We start from the raw sequence: 16540 nt of genomic DNA on the forward strand, positions 1-16540 counted from the left end.
AAGGACGTCACGTGGCGTCAGAAGGCGGGGGAGGAGCCGCGCGGCGCCGGGCGGCCTTGGACTCCGCTCCCACAAGCCCCCGCGACGGCGGCGGCGGCGGCGGCGGCGGGGCTAGGGGCAGGGGCGGGGCTTCCCAGGGCGGAGCGGGTTGCTCAATGTGTCGGGGGCGGGGCAGCCCTCGTCTGTCCACAGCGGGGCGGGGTCACGGTCCCGGTCCTGGTCCCGGTCCCGCTGTCCCACCAAGCGGTGACGTCCGCGCTGTCTCCTTCCCCGCAGCCCGGAGGCGGTGGCAGGCGCGCAGGCAGCGAGAGCTCGGGCCCGGCGGGGAGGCCTCTCCTGGGGGAGACGGAGGTGACGCCTCGTGTCGTCCCGACTGGCACCGGGACGCTTCCAAGGCGCGGCGGGCGCCACGTATCACCCAGCCGCCGCAGGAGGAGCCGGTGCAGCGCGGGGAGATGCGGGGGCCGGCGGTGATGCAGGCCATGCAGCCCCCGTCTGGGGCCGGTTCCCCCACACACCCCCCAGCCGGGGCCGAGCTCCCCGGCCCAGAGCCCTGGCGCCAGCGCTTCCGGGGCCTGCGCTACCGGGACGCCCCGGGGCCGCGGGAGGTGTGCCGGCGCCTGCAGGAGCTGTGCCGGGGCTGGCTGGAGCCCCAGCGCCGCAGCAAGGAGCAGGTGCTGGAGCTGGTGGTGCTGGAGCAGTTCCTGGCCATCCTGCCCCCGGGCATGCGGAGCTGGGAGTGGGGGCGCAGCGTGCAGACCTGCGCCCAGGCCGTGGCCCTGGCCGAGGGGTTTCAGCGGGGGCTGGAGGAGGACGAGAAACGCCAGGTGAGAAGGTTTCGCCCTGGTCGTGGATGCTGCTGTCCCCGTGTCCGTGTGTGTGTGGGATGCTCCCTCCCCCCGTCGCTCCCACGTCCCTGCTCCCCCGTGATGGACTGATCTCGTCCCCAGGTCGCGGCGCGGGGGAAGGTGCAGGACGTGGGCGCAGAGGAGATGCCGTCCCCGGGGGCGCGGCGGGAGCCTGGCGATGCCTGGCGGGAGCAGCCCCAGGCCCGCGGTGCCGACAGGCCGCTGGAGAAGGCAGGACACAGGGAGACGCCGGGGCCTCCGGACCCCGAGGAGGAGCCCCCGCCCTGCCAGGAGTCAGGTGAGGCGCAGGGCGCAGGCCCGGGCGTGCGAGGTGTGGGCGCCGGCGAGGCCGTCCTGCACGCGGGGAGCGGTCGGACGTCTGCCCGTGCACGGGACAGGGCTGCGGTATTTGTTGCCCGGGGGGGGGCAGAGCTGTGGTCCCCGTGGGGGTGTCTCCCAGGCTGGGGCCCTCGGTCTTTCTCCGTGACTGTGCAGCGCCCAGCAGAGAGGGGCTTCGTCTTGCTTGGGCCTTGTCGTGCTGCCGCGATAACAGTCAGTGACCTTATTCACGTCCCAGCAGCCAGTGTTCGCTCGTCCCTTTCTCGTGCCTCCATGAGCCCTCCGTGCCCCACAAGGGGCTGGTGCAGGTGAGATGCCCCAGTGGTCTCCGTCTGGGGCAGGTACAGTTAACCCGGGCCAGTATAGGAGACGAGCAGGGCTTTCCCTGTGCCAGCAGCACCAGAGCTCATTTCTACCTTCTCCGCCTCGCAGGTGCTGGGACCCTGAGCAGAGCTGAGCAGAAGCGTCCTGGAGAAGAGCCTGTAACCCTGGAGCTGCACAGGACTTCCCCAGGGAGCCTGGAGGAGAGGGGCTCCCCGACACGTGAGCTGGGCCAACTGCAGAAGGGGCAGGGCAGGCCTCCAAGGCAAGAGGTGAGCAGGGCACCGGGTTGGGTTGGGGGCGGGAGTGCAGGTGGGGCAGAGCACAGGAGGAGTTGGGGGTGGTGTAAAGAAGATGGGGAGCAGGGAGCTCTGAAGAGCGACAAGCCTGTGGTGACAAACGTGGAAACGCAGCAAGCTGCATTAGCAGGAGCCCCCTCCCAAGTGCAGAGAACAAGGGGGGCTGGCACGGGAAGGCCTGGTCAGAGCTCGAGGCGCTGGGGCTCCCTGACCCCAAAAGTGGTGCCCCGGCTGCCTCAAGGGGCCGAGCAAAGAGAAGGTGGTGAGCTGGGCTAAGTCCTGTGTCCACAGCTGCATCCACATCACAGGCCAGCTGACTAATGGCACCCCTGCCTGGCACGGCTAGACGTGCAGTTAGCTGTAGGACAGTCATGGCAGACAGGGCCGAGGGGCTGGAAGCAGCTGGCGCAGGAGACACTGATGGAGCAACGCTTGTGCCCGCAGCTCCAGGAGGTGTTTGAGGACGTGGCTGTGTACTTCACGCAGAAGGAGTGGGAGCTGCTGGAAGATGAAGACAAGGTGCTTTACCGGGACCAGGTGCTGAAGAATTTCGACGCCCTCATTTCGCTGGGTAAAGCGCTAGTTCTTGCTTCTCCCTGGAGTACTTTAAAGAAGCCTTGCTGAGAGCGCAGGCACAAACCTTCCTGATGGGCAGGAAGACTAACGAGCGTGGCAGAAGAGCAGCTTGCCTTAGTGCGGGGTGACTGGCAGGGCACCTGCTCTGCAGAAAAGCGCCTGGGCGTGACAGTGAACAATAAGCTGGATCTGAGCCAGCAGTGTGCCCTTGTTGCCAAGAAGGCTAACGGCATCCTAGGCTGCATCTGTAGGTGTGTTGCCTTTAGGTCAAGGGAAGCGATTATTCCCCACTATTCAGCACTGGGGAGGCCACGTCTGGAGTCTTCTGTTCAGTTTTAGGCCCTTCAATGTGGACAAGCTGGAGAGAGTCCACTGGAGGGCAACAAAGATGTTGAGGGGGCCAAAGGGACGTGACTTGTGAGGAGAAGCTAAGGGAGCTGGACTTATTTAGTCTAGAGATGAGGAGACTGTTTGGCAACCATTGATCTTTCCAGATCACGGTGTATGCATGAGAGGTCCCCCAGACCTTCAATGCACATGCTGAGGCAGGAGGTTTTTTGGAGGAGTGGACGGTGCCCAGATCTTACATTTCCCCTTTAGGCCACTGAGACCGATTCCAAGGCCAAATTGGGTGCAGACGCTTGATGCTTCCATGGCTGCATTCGTATAAGCGCCTGGGAATTGAACTCAGGTCTTTTGTGTGGCAGAAAAGGACTCGACCACCGAACCACAGGGGACTGCAGAAGAGAAGACAGAGAAGGGACTTAATAGCAGCCTTCAATTAACTGCAGTGGGGTTCGAAAGAGGATGGAGCTGGACTGTTCTCAGTGATGACGTATGTCAGGACAAGGAGCGTCCATCTCAGGTTGCAGCAAGCAAAGTTTAGGTTACGTATTAGGGATTCTTTTCACTAGGAGGGTGGTGAAACAATGGAACAAGGTACCCAGAGAGGTGGTGGCAGCTCTGTCCTCGGAGGTTTTCAAGACCCGACTAGACAAAGCCTTTCCTGGAATGATGTAGTTGGGGCTGGTCCTGCTTTGAGCAGGGGGTTGGACTAGATGTGAGCTCTTCAGGTCCCTTCCAGCCCCAACTTCCTACGATTCGATGTGACCTCTGGAGCTTCGTAGTCTACTGCCTGTTGTTCAACAGTCTTACCCTCGAGCACTCTTGGCTGGTGGTTTCAGTCTTTCTCCCCACTGCCCTGTCCGTGATCAGGCCTGTCTCACATTTCACATTGGTAGATCCTTCTCCATTTGATCAACCCCCCTTCACTTGCATCTTCCCCCTTCTTGTAACTCCTGGTGCTTCCAGGTGCAGCAGTTCCTTGACAACATGATCTCCCTTTGCCTTCCCAGCGTGTTCATATCATGGCCAGCCCATGTTACGTAAATGCACTAAGAGCTGTTCCTTGGGGAAACGATTCTGATTTCCTCCCTCTCTTGCCTCACTTGTCCTCCCCAAACACATTTAGCAATCCCATGCTCAGGTGTGTGATATCTAAATCCCCTTTTCTCCTCTTTGGTTCCGACCCAGCACAAGTTGACAGAAGTCTTATCAGCCACTCATGCCACAGCCCGTGGACGATGCGTTTCCTCAGCTCTTCCTCCAGCGGCAGATGTACAGGTGATGGACCCCAGGTACTTCTACCAACGGGTCACTAGAAGCTTTTGTTCACATTCCTCCCTAATTTCTTCCTCTTCGTACACCAGGGACTCTGGCTTTGCTGTACTTACTTTAAGACCTGTGCTCTCAAGCTCGCTCTGCCATTCTCAAAAGTTTTCCTCTCCTCTTCCTAAAATCGGTCTGCAGATCAGACGCCCATCGCTGTGATTAGAAGTGGGCTAGGTGCAGGTCCTAGCGAAAACCAGTTTTCATTTCCAGAGGATCTCTAATACCTGGGCTTGTTCTGGCTTGTGCGCAGGGTTGAAGTACTGACCTTTTTAGGTCAGTTTGCTTTTCTGATGGTTCCTTTTCCCTCCATTTCTCCCCAAATGATTTCCTTAGGGAAGTGCTCAAATGCCTTCTCTAGTTCAACAAAGTGAATATAGACCATATCTATGTTATGGCCTTCTTCATGCTGTGAGATGTCTCCTTCTGCCTTCTTTTGTCCGTATCCAGGAGCCCCAGGAACTGTTTTGAACCCTGCGGTATTTGCCAACCTGTGGACTCGTCCCTCCCCCCCCCCCGGGATGATCCTTTCATTGGATGGGATGACTGCTTCAACAGCAAATACAGTTATAATAAAATCCTCCATTCCTGTGCCCTGGTGATGATGAATTACCCTCTCTCCCAGAAAACCCCCCACTCATTTTCAGCCACCTGTCATGTATGCTTCCCATTGCCGTAAGTCCTCACTGTAAACTTGTACTGAAAATAAGATAATTTCCACTCCTTTGCCTGGAATTACACCAATAAGGTAAATGTTATCCATCCATAATTGTGTCCAATGTCTCGTCTTTGTGGTACCTTGAAAACAGTAAAAGCTTTATCTTTCTGCTCCCTCCTACGACATGTATCACTGCATCTCCATGCCTCTCCCTGATGACTGTCAGTTTAATGCCCTTTCTATACCAGGGAGTGGTTGGGCTTTGCTGTGCCCATCCGTCCACCACCTGGGTGACAAGGACCATCATCTCTTCAAGGCTTCTCCCTGCAGTGCCTTCTCTTTCATCCCAGATGCCCATCCTCCCTTGTCCATCAAACCCCTAATACAAACCTTGAGCTCCTTGGATAGATCCCCAAATCCCAGTTGGTTGTTCTGCATCCAGTACCCCATCACTAACCCTGTTTAACCACTGCCCCAAACAGGATATCAGGGTCCCACACCGGACTTAGTCTGCCGCATCCAGCAAGGACAGGTGGAGCTGTGGGTCTGTGAAGATGAGGACAGTGGGGAAATCTCAAGGTCCGAGGAGCTGCTGCCAGGTGAGTTGTGGCTGTCCCCTCCACCCGACTGCGCTCCATGCCCAGAGTGCCCACCCGCCCAGGGGACGTGGAAAGTGAGACCTGTCCTGTGCTGCCATTGCAGGGTGCTGACCTCAAGCACAGTACATTACGCTGCAACGTGTCCAGGCAGGTCTTGTTCCCGCTCCCTGAAATTCAAGGATGCGGAGAGAAGCAGCTGTTCACTTCTCCCTGTAATGACAGATGTCAGGGGACACTCAGGCTTGCTGTCTTGATTTATTGGCCGAGACCTGGTTTCCCTGGGGTACATTATCTTATATTTCCATCATCACTCAGAAATGTTCATTCCCCAGCCCAAGGTAGCCATAGCCGTGTAACACTCTCTCCCAGGGCACGATGGGAGTCCCCTGTGGAATTCAGCATGGTATGCAGAGGCTCTACGAGGCCGTGACTGTTGGAAAAGAAAAGTTGAGGCTCTCTTCCTGGACCCCAGGAAGTGTTTCTTCATGATCTCAGACTGCGTTAAAGGGCTCCATGGCTTGGGTGGGATTCAGAAACTCACATTGTGGGAGGAAGTGAATACCCCAGGCTTTTCCCAAGAATTGCCCCCTTCCTGTTTAGACTCTGCAGCCCTGAGTGTCACAAAGCATCAGACCCAGCACAAAGTCTGGGTTCAGGCTCATGCTGATGCCTTAGACCTGGTGCAGACTCCTGTGACATGGAGCCCACCTGGGGCCCGTCAGCAGAGGAAATCTCCATGGGCTCATCTCCTGCACCAGACCGTGCCCTGGAAGCAGGCAGGCAGCGCAGCCCTGCTCCTTTCAGAAGAGAGAGCCATAGCTCTAAGCCCTTCCCTCCTCCTTAGCCCGTTACACCATGAAGCCATTCAGGTACTGTCCTAACGCACACGTCCCACACGTGCTTCTCCTAGCAGGGTCTGAGGTGTTGGGGCTGACAGCTGGGCCAGAAACTCCTGAGAGTCCTGCTCTGAACCCCACCGAGCAGTGAACGTTATCCCAGCACAGGGACCTGCCCCTCCCGCAGCCCCAGCACTTGGGGTTTTGGCAGGGAGACCTGGTTTTCTTCAGGGGACACAAGTGCCAAGGGGCAGGCCTGCTGTGCGGCCCGTGCCAGCTGAACGAATAGCAGTGTTTGCCCTCTGCCAACAGGGTAGGCACTAATCTGGTGTTTCTCTTCCCCGAGCAGGAGGCGCCTGGCTGCTGAGCAGAGCTGAGGAGCAACCTCCTGCGGATGGGGCTGCAGACCTGGAGCCAGCAGGGACTTCCCCAGGGAGTTTGGCTGAGATGGACCCCCTGACACCCGAGGAGGATCAGTGGCACAAGAGTCAGGGGAGGTCCCAAAAGCAGAAGGGGAATGTAGCGGTGAACCAGGTACCATCTCGAGTTGGGCGTGAGAGTGGGGAAGGGACAACACCCAGAAGGAGCCCTGGGCGCACGGCAGAGTTTGTGGAGCTGAGAGACCTAAAGAGCTGCTGGAAAGATGCGCTGCATCCCAGCCAAGGCAGTGGGGAGGGGCTCAGAGGGAAGCAGGAGCTCACTGCCAAGCACCGGGGCAAAACCCACCCATTCCCTGAGGTCAGAAAAACCTTTAATTGCCCATCCCTCCTGGCTCTTCACAAGATAAGGCACAATGGGGAGAAACCCCACGTAAGCACCAAGTGTGGGAAGAGCTTCACCTTTCTCTTGACCCTGGTTACTCACCGCCAGACCCATTCTGGAGAGCTACCACACTGCTTCACCAAATTGGGGAATAGCTTGGTGCACCCCACAGACCTGGCCAAGCATCTGTAGTGCAGAGGGGGAAGTGTCAGGCACGGCTGTGTCAAGTGTGGCAAGACCTTCACCCCTTTTTTCTCCCTGTCTCAGCACCAACGCATCCACCTGGGCAGAAGGACACACCGCTGCACTGAGTGCAGGAAGAACTTCATCTGCTGGCAAGACCTGTCCCAGCACCAGTGTGGGCAGCACTGCTGCACCAAGTGTGGGAAGAGATTCAAGCAGCTCTCCAACCTGGCTAGGCACTGGTGCATGCACATGAGGGAGAAGCCACTTGAGTGCTCAGAGTGTGGGAAAAGCTTCACCCGATCCTATCACCTGGCCCGGCACCAGCTCACCCACACAGGGGAGAAGCCACATCAGTGCTTGGAGTGTGGGAAGAGCTTCACTTATTCCTCCGACCTGACCATACACCGGCTCATCCATGCAGGGGAGAAGCCACATTGGTGCTCGGAGTGTGGGAAAAGCTTCACTCGCTCCTACAACCTGGCCCAGCACCTGCTCATCCACACAGGGGAGAAACCACATCAGTGCTCAGAGTGTGGGAAGAGCTTCACTCATTCCTCTGACCTGACCAAACACCTTCTCATCCACACAGGGGAGAAGCCACATTGGTGCTCAGAGTGTGGGAAGAGCTTCACTCGATCCAATGACCTGACCAAACACCAGCGTATCCACACAGCGGAGAAGTCGCATCATTGCTCGGAGTGCGGGAAAAGCTTCAGCCAATCCTCCAACCTGACCAGACACCAGCTCATCCACACAGGGGAGAAACGATATCTGTGCTCAGAGTGCGGGAAAAGCTTCAATCGATCCTGTCACCTGTCTCGGCACCAACGTATCCACAATGGGAAAAGTAACATCAGTGCTTGGAGTGTGGGAAGAGCTTCACTCATTCGTCCAACCTGACCCAACACTGGCTCATCCGCGCAGGGGAGAAGCCACATCAGTGCTTGGTGTTTGGGAAAAGCTTCACCGAAACCTCCAACCTGGTCCAGCACCTACTCATCCACACAGGGGAGAAGCCACATCGGTGGTCAGAGTGCGGGAGGAGCTTCATTCAGTCCTACAACCTGATGAAACACCAGCGTATCCATATAGCAGAGAAGACACATCAGTGCTCAGAGTGTGGGAAAAGCTTCCGCTGGTCCTCCAACCTGGTCCAACACCAGCTCATCCACAGGGGGGAGAAGCCACATCAGTGCTTGGTGCGTGGGAAGTGCTTTCTTCACTCCTCCAAACTGGGCCAGCACCAGTGTATTCATATCTGAGAGTACCCATAATTCTCCCAATTTTGTACTGCTACCCCAAGTGTATAAATCTGCCTCTTCCCTTTCCCTATATTACAGTGTTTAAGAAAATAAAATTCTATCTTTTGAATGAGCCAGTTGTTTGGCAGGAGGGCTGGTTTGTCTTGTTGTTGGAGGTGGCTGCAGAAAGAAGGGAGGGGATGGGACTTTGTTCAACAAATTCTAACTGTGCCTGTTTCTTTTTGAATTTCTAAGGGGTGGTACAGCTTGGGGGCAAGGTATGTAGGGGCGGGAGTGTGTGTCATAGTTTCATAGCTGGTCGGGTCGGAAGAGACCTGAGCAGATCATCGAGTCCAACCCCCTGCCGTGGCAGGAAAGGGTACTGGGAACACCTGGCAAGGTGTTTGTCTAACCTCCTCATAAAGACCCCCAGGGTAGGAGCCAGCACCACTTCCCTTGGAAGTTGGTTCCAGATCCTAGCCGCCCTGACAGTGAAGTTGCGCCTCCTGATGTCTAGTCTGAATCTACCCTCTGCCAGCTTGTGACCATTATTTCTAGTCACTCCTGGCGGTGCTCGGGGGAGCAGGGACTCCCCCAATGCCAGCTTGTCCCCCCTGACTAGTCTGTAAATGGCCACTAGATCCCCCCTCAGCCTTCTGGAGGCTGAACAGGTTCAGGACCCATAGCTTCTCCTCGTAGGGCCTGCCTTGCTGCCCCCGATCATGCAGGTGGCCTCCTCTGGACCCTCTCCATGCTGTCCACATCCTTCCTCAAGTGCGGCGCCCAGAACTGGACACAGTACTCCATTTGCAGCCTGACCAGTGCTGCATAGAGGGGGAGGATCACCTCTTTGGATGTGCTTAAGATGCATCTGTAGATGCATGACAAGGTGTGGTTGACTGTGTAGGTGTCGACGCCACAGTCCCCCAGTTTTTTAATGAGAATGGAGTGAGAGACAGTGTTGACGGCCTTCCTGAAGTCCAGAAAGACTATGTCTACCACTACACCTGCGTCTACTAACTTTGACCTAACTACCTCCATGGGCTGACTTAAGAAATCCCGGTTTAGCTCTTCCTCCCGGTTGGGTGGTCTGTAGTAGACCCCCACCGTTAAGTCCCTTTCCCCTCGACCTCCGTATACTCTAACCCAGAGCACTTCAGCCTGCCCCTCCTCTGACCCCGTGCTGCTCACTGAGGATGTGTATTCCTCCTTGACGTAGAGCGCCACACCCCACCTCTCCTCCCTGTCCTGTCCCTCCTGTACAGCCGATAGCCCTTGATATTCACTGCCCAGTCGTGTGTTGGGTCCCACCACATTTTGGTGAGCCCCACTACGTCTGGGTTTGTGTCAGCTAGCAGGAGGGCAAAGCACAGGATCCTCATTCAACCTCTTGCAGCCTCAGTTGAGCCTGAGGCTCAGAAGATCTGTTTAAGAAGCTCTGATGTACAGGGCCCTTGAGCTCTGGGGCTCTTCCTTGCTTCTCCTGCTCAGGTTGACCTGGGACACAGGAAGTGTTTCATCACGCTCTCAGGCTGCATTAAATGGCTCCATGGCGTGGGAGGGATTCGGAAGCTTTCTTGTTGTGGGAGGAAGGAAACCCCCCCATGTTTTGCACCAGAACTACCCCCTTCCTGTTTCCTCTCCAGGACCCTGAGTGTCGCAAAGCCTGAGACTCAGCACAGAGTCCAGGTTCAGGATCATGTCAAGGCCTTACACCCAGTTCAGACTCCTGTGACATACAGGTCATCAGGGACTTGTCAGCAAAGGAAAGCTCCACGGGCTCATTCCCTGCACCAGACCTTGCCTTGGAAGCAGGCAGGAAGCACAGCCCTGCTCCTTTCAGAGGGAGCCACAGCCACGGCCCTCGCCCCATACACAAGTCCAGGGTACATGCCCCCCATACCTCCCCTGGGGTGTGCACAGCCACAGGAGCTGTACCCCCTGGACGAGCCATGGCTCCATCCTGTACTCCACCCCACTCTACCCCGGTTTGGCAGCACCTCCCCAGCCCCAACCCCACACCCTCCCTCACCATGGGGTCCTTGATCTGCCCCCACAACCCTTCCCCCCAGCAGACTTACCAGCTGGACGCTGCTTTCCAAGCTTCCAGGCTGCATACTGGCAGTTGGATAGCTATCAGCCCATACGGCTCGTTGTTAATTGACCATCGGTATCAGCTCAAAAGATCGTTATCAGTCCATGCCTACCCACATGTCCTTGTCTCAGCAGGGCCTGAGGTGATGGGGCTGACAGCTGGGACAGAAACACTGAGAGTCTCTGAACTCCCCTGAGTAGGGAACTTTAGCCCAGCACAAGGACCTGCCTTTGCCTCACTCCCTGCACTTTGGGTTTTAAAAGGAGAACCTTGATTTCTTGAGGGAACGCAAGGGCCAAAGCCCAGGCCTGCTCAGGCCCATCCATGCAGAAGGAATAGCAGTGCTTGCCCCTTGCCTGCAGCACAGGGACTAATCTGGAGTTTCTCTTCCCCATGTAGGAGGTGCCTGGCGGATCAGGAGCCACCATGGATTTCCCCAGGGAGTTTGGGTGAGATGGACTCCCTGAGACCTGAGAAGAAGCAATGGTCCAAGAGTCAGGGGAGACCCCAGAAGCAGATGAATGTAGCAGTGAACCAGGTACCATCTCCTCTTGGGCATGAGAGTGAGCAGGGGCAGGACCCAGAAAGAGCCCTGGGTGCGGGGAAGGATATCTGGCAGCCAAGGTGGAGGGGAGGGTGTCAGAGGGAACAGGAGCTCACCGCCAAGCACAGGGTTGCAGGAAGGAGGGACCTGAGCAGATCATCAAGTCCAACCCCCTGCCACGGGCAGGAAAGGATGTTCCCCACGTATTTTGACCAAGAGAGACTCCAGTCATCCCTTCTGGGTGCCAATGTCAATTTGAAGAGATGTGTAGCTGTCCTTGACATGAGGGCTACACCCCCACACCTTTTATCTGAACAAACGTGCCTGTACAGGGTATAGCCATCCATACCTGTGGCCCAGTCATAGGTGGAGTCCCACCAGGTCTCCGTTATCCCTATGATGCCATAGCTGTTCTTGTTTAGCAGGAGGACCAGTTCCTCCTGTTTATTCCCCAAGCTCCTGGCATTGGTGTAGAGGCAGACAAGTGTCCCACTGGGGGCCCTTTTCATTCCGGGGCTAGGGCAGGGGTGGGTTCCCTTAGGTGCCTTGGCCCACTGGATTTACAAGGGTTACCCAGCAGGCCAGCAGTGGCAGTAATCCCCCCCCCCCCAGCGGGCTCAGTTTAAAGCCCAGGCGAGCAGGTCAGCCATTCTGGCTGAGAAGAGCCTCCATCCAAGCGGAGTGAGGTGGAGGCCGTCTCTCCGCAGCAGACCACTGCCTCTCTCGCCAAAGAGCGGACTGTGATCATGGAAGACGAAGCCTTCATGATGATGCCAGCGCCGCAGTCTATGGTTGACTACCTCAACCCATCTCTCCCTCCTCTGCCCATGACCTACAACTGGGAGGAGTGAGGAAAAGATCACCTGCGCACCCAACCCCCTAAGCCCCGCTCCCAGAGCCCTGTAGTCTCTCATGACACGGCTGGGATTGCTCCAAGCCGGGTCATTTGTGCCCACATGGATAAGGAGCCACAGGGTAGTGGTCGGAGGGCTGGATAATCCTTGGTGTCCTCTCTGCTATGTCCTTGATGTGGGCCCCTGGGAAGTAGCAGACCTCCCAGGCTAGGGGGTCTCAGCGGCAGATAGCCCTCTTAGGAGGGAGTCTCCCATGATGACCACTGTGCATGTCGTCTTAGGGAGAGTAGGGGTGGGTGATCCTTCCTCGCCTGCAGGAGCTGGCATCTCCACAGGCTCAACTGAGGCTGCAAGAGGTCGAATGAGGACCCTGTGCTTTGCCCTCCTGCTAGCTGACACAAACCCAGACATAGTGGGGCTCACCAAAACGTGGTGGGACCCAACACACGACTGGGCAGTGAATATCAAGGGCTATTGGCTGTACAGGAGGGACAGGACAGGGAGGAAAGGTGAGGTGTGGCGCTCTGCATCAAAGAACAATTCACATCCTCAACGAGCAGCACGGGGTCAGAGGAGGGGCAGGCTGAAGTGTTCTGGGTTAGAGTCCAAGGAGGTCAGGGAAAAAGGGACTTAACGGTGGGGGTCTACTGCAGACCACCCAACCAGGGGGAAGAGCCGGACCGGGACTTCTCAGGTCAGCTCACGGAGGCAGTTAAGTCAAAGGACGTGGTCATCATGGGTGACCTAAACTATCCGGACATCTGCTGGGAGGAGCAGTCAGCCAGGTCTGACCGCTCACATAGGTTCCTAGCCAAGATACAGGACCTCCACCTAACCCAGGAGGTGCACAGCCCCACCAGGGGAGACACCTTGTTGGACCTGGTCCTGGCCACGGGCAACGACCTGATGAGAGGACTGTGGATGCTCGACCACCTGGATGACAGCGATCATCGCCTGCTGGGATTCACCATCCAGCGCAAGGTGGCAAAGGCCTGCAGCAAGGCAGCAGCCCTGGACTTCAGGAGGGCGGACTTCAGTGAGGTGAGGAGACTAGTTGGGGAGGCACTGGGGTCACGGAGGGGAGGGAAATCGGGTGTCCAGGAAGAGTGATCGTTCCTGAAGGAGACAATCCTCCAAGACCAAAGGGAGGTAATCCCAACACAGATCAAAGGGGGCAAGAGCGCTCAGAAGCCCCCATGGCTCACTAAAAGCATCCAGAAACGTCTCAAAGCCAAAAAAGAGGTGTACACCCGTTGGCAGGGAGGGGCCATCACCAAGGAGGACTATACCTCCATTGCTCGGGATTATAGGGGGGCTGTGAGGAAGGCCAAGGCAGAGACAGAACTAGGACTAGCAACCCGGATCAAGGACAACAAGAAGTCCTTTTTTAAATACATAGGGGGTAAAAAGAAGGTACCGGGTAACGTGGGGCCTCTGCGGGACACGCTACGAAATCTGGTCATCACACCAGGCGACAAGGTTAACCTGTTTAACAATTTCTTTGCTTCCATTTTCCTGAGCAGGGACCAGATCAGCCCGTCCGCCGGGACCCCCTCAGGCCCCGGGGGAGGCGCACCCAGGCCTAGGGTCAGAGAGGATCTAGTCAGGGAACTTCTGGAGGGACTGAATGTATTTAAATCAGCTGGTCCTGACGACATCCACCCCCGAGCGCCGAGGGAATTAGCAGAGGTCATTGCGGGACCCCTGGCACGGCTTTACGAGCACTCGTGGTGCTCTGGTGTGGTGCCAGAGGACTGGAAAAGGGCCAAAGTGGTTCCCATTGTCAAAACAGAGAGGAGGGAGGACCCTGGAAACTATAGGCCAGGTAGTCTTACCTCGGTCCTGGGGAAGCTTTTTGAGAGAATTATCCAGAAGCGCATCTGTGAGGGTCAAGCAGGGGAGGTTATACTTAGGGGCAACCAACACGGGTTCATTAGGGGCAGGTGCTGTCAGACCAACCTGGTGTCTTCTACGACCAGGTCACAACATCCTTAGACGCAGGGGTAGCAGTGGACGTGGTCTTTCTGGACTTTAGGAAGGCCTTCGACACTGTCTCCCACCCCATTCTCATTACAAAACGAGGGGGCTGTGGCGTCGACACCTACACAGTCAGATGGGTCGCAAATTGGCCGGAGGGCCGCACCCAGAGAGCGGTGGTGGATGGTGGTGAATTTCCTTATCTATTGGGTCGTTTTTTGACCTGGAGGGCTATGGGCAGTGGGGTCCCCCAGGGCTCGGTCCTCGGGCCCGCAATGTTCAACATGTTCATCAGTGACTTGAACAAGGGAGTAAAAAGCACACTGTTCAAATTTGCAGATGACACTAAGATGTGGGGGGATGTGGGCACACTAGAAGGGAGGAATAGGCTGCAATCGGACCGGGACAGATTACAGGGGTGGGCAGATGAGAACAGGATGGCATTCAGCACTGACAAGTGCAAGGTGCTGCACCTGGGGAGGAAGAACCAGCAGCAGAGCTACAGGCTGGGAACTCCCTTCTTGTCAGCGCAGAGGCAGAAAAGGCTCTTGGAGTCATTATTGATGCCAAAATGAACATGGGCCGACAGTGTGGGGACACGGTCAGGAAGGCAATCGCACCTTGTCGTGCATCCACAGATGCATCTCGAGCAGGTCCCAGGAGGTGATCCTCCCCCTCTACGTGGCACTGGTCAGGCCACAGCTGGAGTACTGCGTCCAGTTCTGGGCGCCGCACTTCAGGACAACACGGAGAGGGTCCAGAGGAGGCCACCCGCATGATCAGGGGCGGCAGGGCAGGCCCTACGAGGAGAGACGACAGGACCTGAACCTGTTCAGCCTCCACGAGAGAAGGCTGAGGGGGATCTGATGGCTGCCTATAAACTGGCCAAGGGGGACCAGCAGGCACTGGGGGAGTCCCTGTTCCCCCGAGCGCTACCACAAGTAACAAGGAATAATGGCCATAAGTTGATGGAGAGTAGATTCAGGCTAGATATCAGGAGGCGATACTTCACTGTCAGGGCGGCTAGGATCTGGAACCAACTTCCAAGAGAAGTGGTGCTGGCTCCTACCCTGGGGGTCTTCAAAAAGAGGCTGGATGAACACCTCGCCGGGGTCGTTTGACCTCAGCATCCTTCCCTGCCATGGCAGGGGGTCAGACTTGATGATCTGCTCAGGTCCCTTCCGACCCGACCTACTGTGAAACGATGAGATGGGTGGCTCATCTCACAGGCACCCCCTACTAGCCCTCCGCATCTGGGTTCTTCAGGCTTCTCGGAGCGGGGCTGAACAGCCGGTGCCTGTTTTTTCTGCCCTGCCAGGCCAGCTACCGGCTGCCCCTGGTCAATGCCGTGCAGCTGGAGTGACCCTGGCTGCTGGCAGTCGGAGGGCTGGAGGAGCTGCTGTATTTGTAGGTGGCAGGAGTAGGGGTCAGTATACAGGGGTGTGGGCTGGAGATGCAGTTCAGCTCTGGAGACGGGGTTTATCTGAAGCCCTGGGGTGGAGCTGCTGGAAAATGGCCACATATAACACTTCCCGTGACACAGCTCTGGGCTGGAAACACGGGGGAACAGTCCTAACTGCAGTCTTGAAATCCAGCCGGGAGCAGGGGGATAGTTTGGGACACCTGCATAGTCTCCTAGGTCTGGGGCAGCAGGGTCTCAAGTGGGAGCCTAGATGCCTGGGATCTATCCCCAGACCTGGGAGTGGAGTGGGGTCTGGGTTGTTTGAGATGGAAGGGGCTGGGAGCCTCCGGTGTGACTGGCTGCATCGAGTGATGCACCCCCGAGACGCATCGCCCACCAGGCCACAGCCTCCACTCCCCAGACACGGGCTAGAAGACGGGATGGAGGATGATGGCAAGAGGGCGTCAGGGGCCCTGAGCAGCCAGGCCAGCCTGCGCCGAGCGCCGCAGCAGCTACACCTGCAGCAAGCCCAGCCAGTGACCTCTGCCGCGATTTAGGAGCAGCCACACCCTGGTTGGCTGCTGAGCAGCACCGGTATGTTTAGCACCGGCCGGGCCCCGGGCCCCGGGGCTGCAGCTCCGTCTGCAGTTCTGCTGCGACAAGTCTCCTATTCCCTGCACTTGGCTTCTCCTGCCTCCTGACCTTGGTTTTCAGCTTATTTCTGTGGTATTCTGGGGTTTTGGAAGAGCCTCATTAAGCCTTTATTGTAACAACTAACCCCTGACCCAAAATATTTGACTGACCCCTTCCTGTGGGTGACATCACTCTTTAGTAAGGGAGATGACCCTCACTACTGCAATTCTTCCACTCTACTCGGTGTGGGTGAGACCGCAGCTGGAGTACTGCATCCAGCACTAGACACCGCACCTGAACAAGACGTGGTAAAGCTCAAGAGAGGCCAGAGAAGAGCCACCCGTACGATCAGACTTGCACGGCAAGCCACACGAGGAAAGGCTGAGGGACACGGGCCTCTTCACCCTGAAAAAGAGAAGGCCGAGAGGGGATTTGATGGCAGCTTACCACTACATCAGAGGCATACACCAAGGGCTCAGCGAGCAACTGTTCACCAGGGCACCCTTGGGGAAAACCGTGAGTAATGGCCACAAAGTCCTGGAAGACCGCTTCAGGCTCAACGTCAGGAAAAACTTCACAGCTAGGGGATCCGGACTGTGGAATAAGCTCCCCGCAGAGGTGGTGCAATCGCCTAACCTGGAAATCTCCCAAGAGGAGGCTGGATGGTCACTTTGCTGGGGTCACCTTGGATTACACTGGATT

The 16540-nt window shown here is 57.0% G+C and overlaps 1 protein-coding gene across 3 annotated transcripts; it reads left to right on the forward strand.

Moving 5' to 3' along the window:
* Positions 1-135: 135 nt before the first annotated feature.
* LOC132250971 (zinc finger protein 829-like) lies at positions 136-8466 on the forward strand. 3 transcript variants are annotated; one of them, XM_059729319.1, is made up of 8 exons: positions 136-827; positions 951-1146; positions 1620-1780; positions 2252-2378; positions 3917-4006; positions 5192-5308; positions 6494-6678; positions 7174-8466. In XM_059729319.1, exons 1-8 carry the CDS (start codon positions 156-158, stop codon positions 7990-7992), a joined length of 2367 nt encoding a protein of 788 aa, XP_059585302.1. In that variant the 5' UTR covers positions 136-155; the 3' UTR covers positions 7993-8466. The 3 variants fall into 3 exon arrangements, with proteins under 3 accessions (XP_059585302.1, XP_059585303.1, XP_059585304.1); XM_059729320.1 differs by lacking the exon at positions 3917-4006 and having other exon boundaries at positions 137-827; XM_059729321.1 differs by lacking the exons at positions 3917-4006; positions 5192-5308 and having other exon boundaries at positions 137-827.
* Positions 8467-16540: the final 8074 nt, after the last annotated feature.

This window comes from Alligator mississippiensis, chromosome 5 (assembly GCF_030867095.1).
Source record: "Alligator mississippiensis isolate rAllMis1 chromosome 5, rAllMis1, whole genome shotgun sequence".
Lineage (NCBI taxonomy): Eukaryota > Metazoa > Chordata > Crocodylia > Alligatoridae > Alligator > Alligator mississippiensis.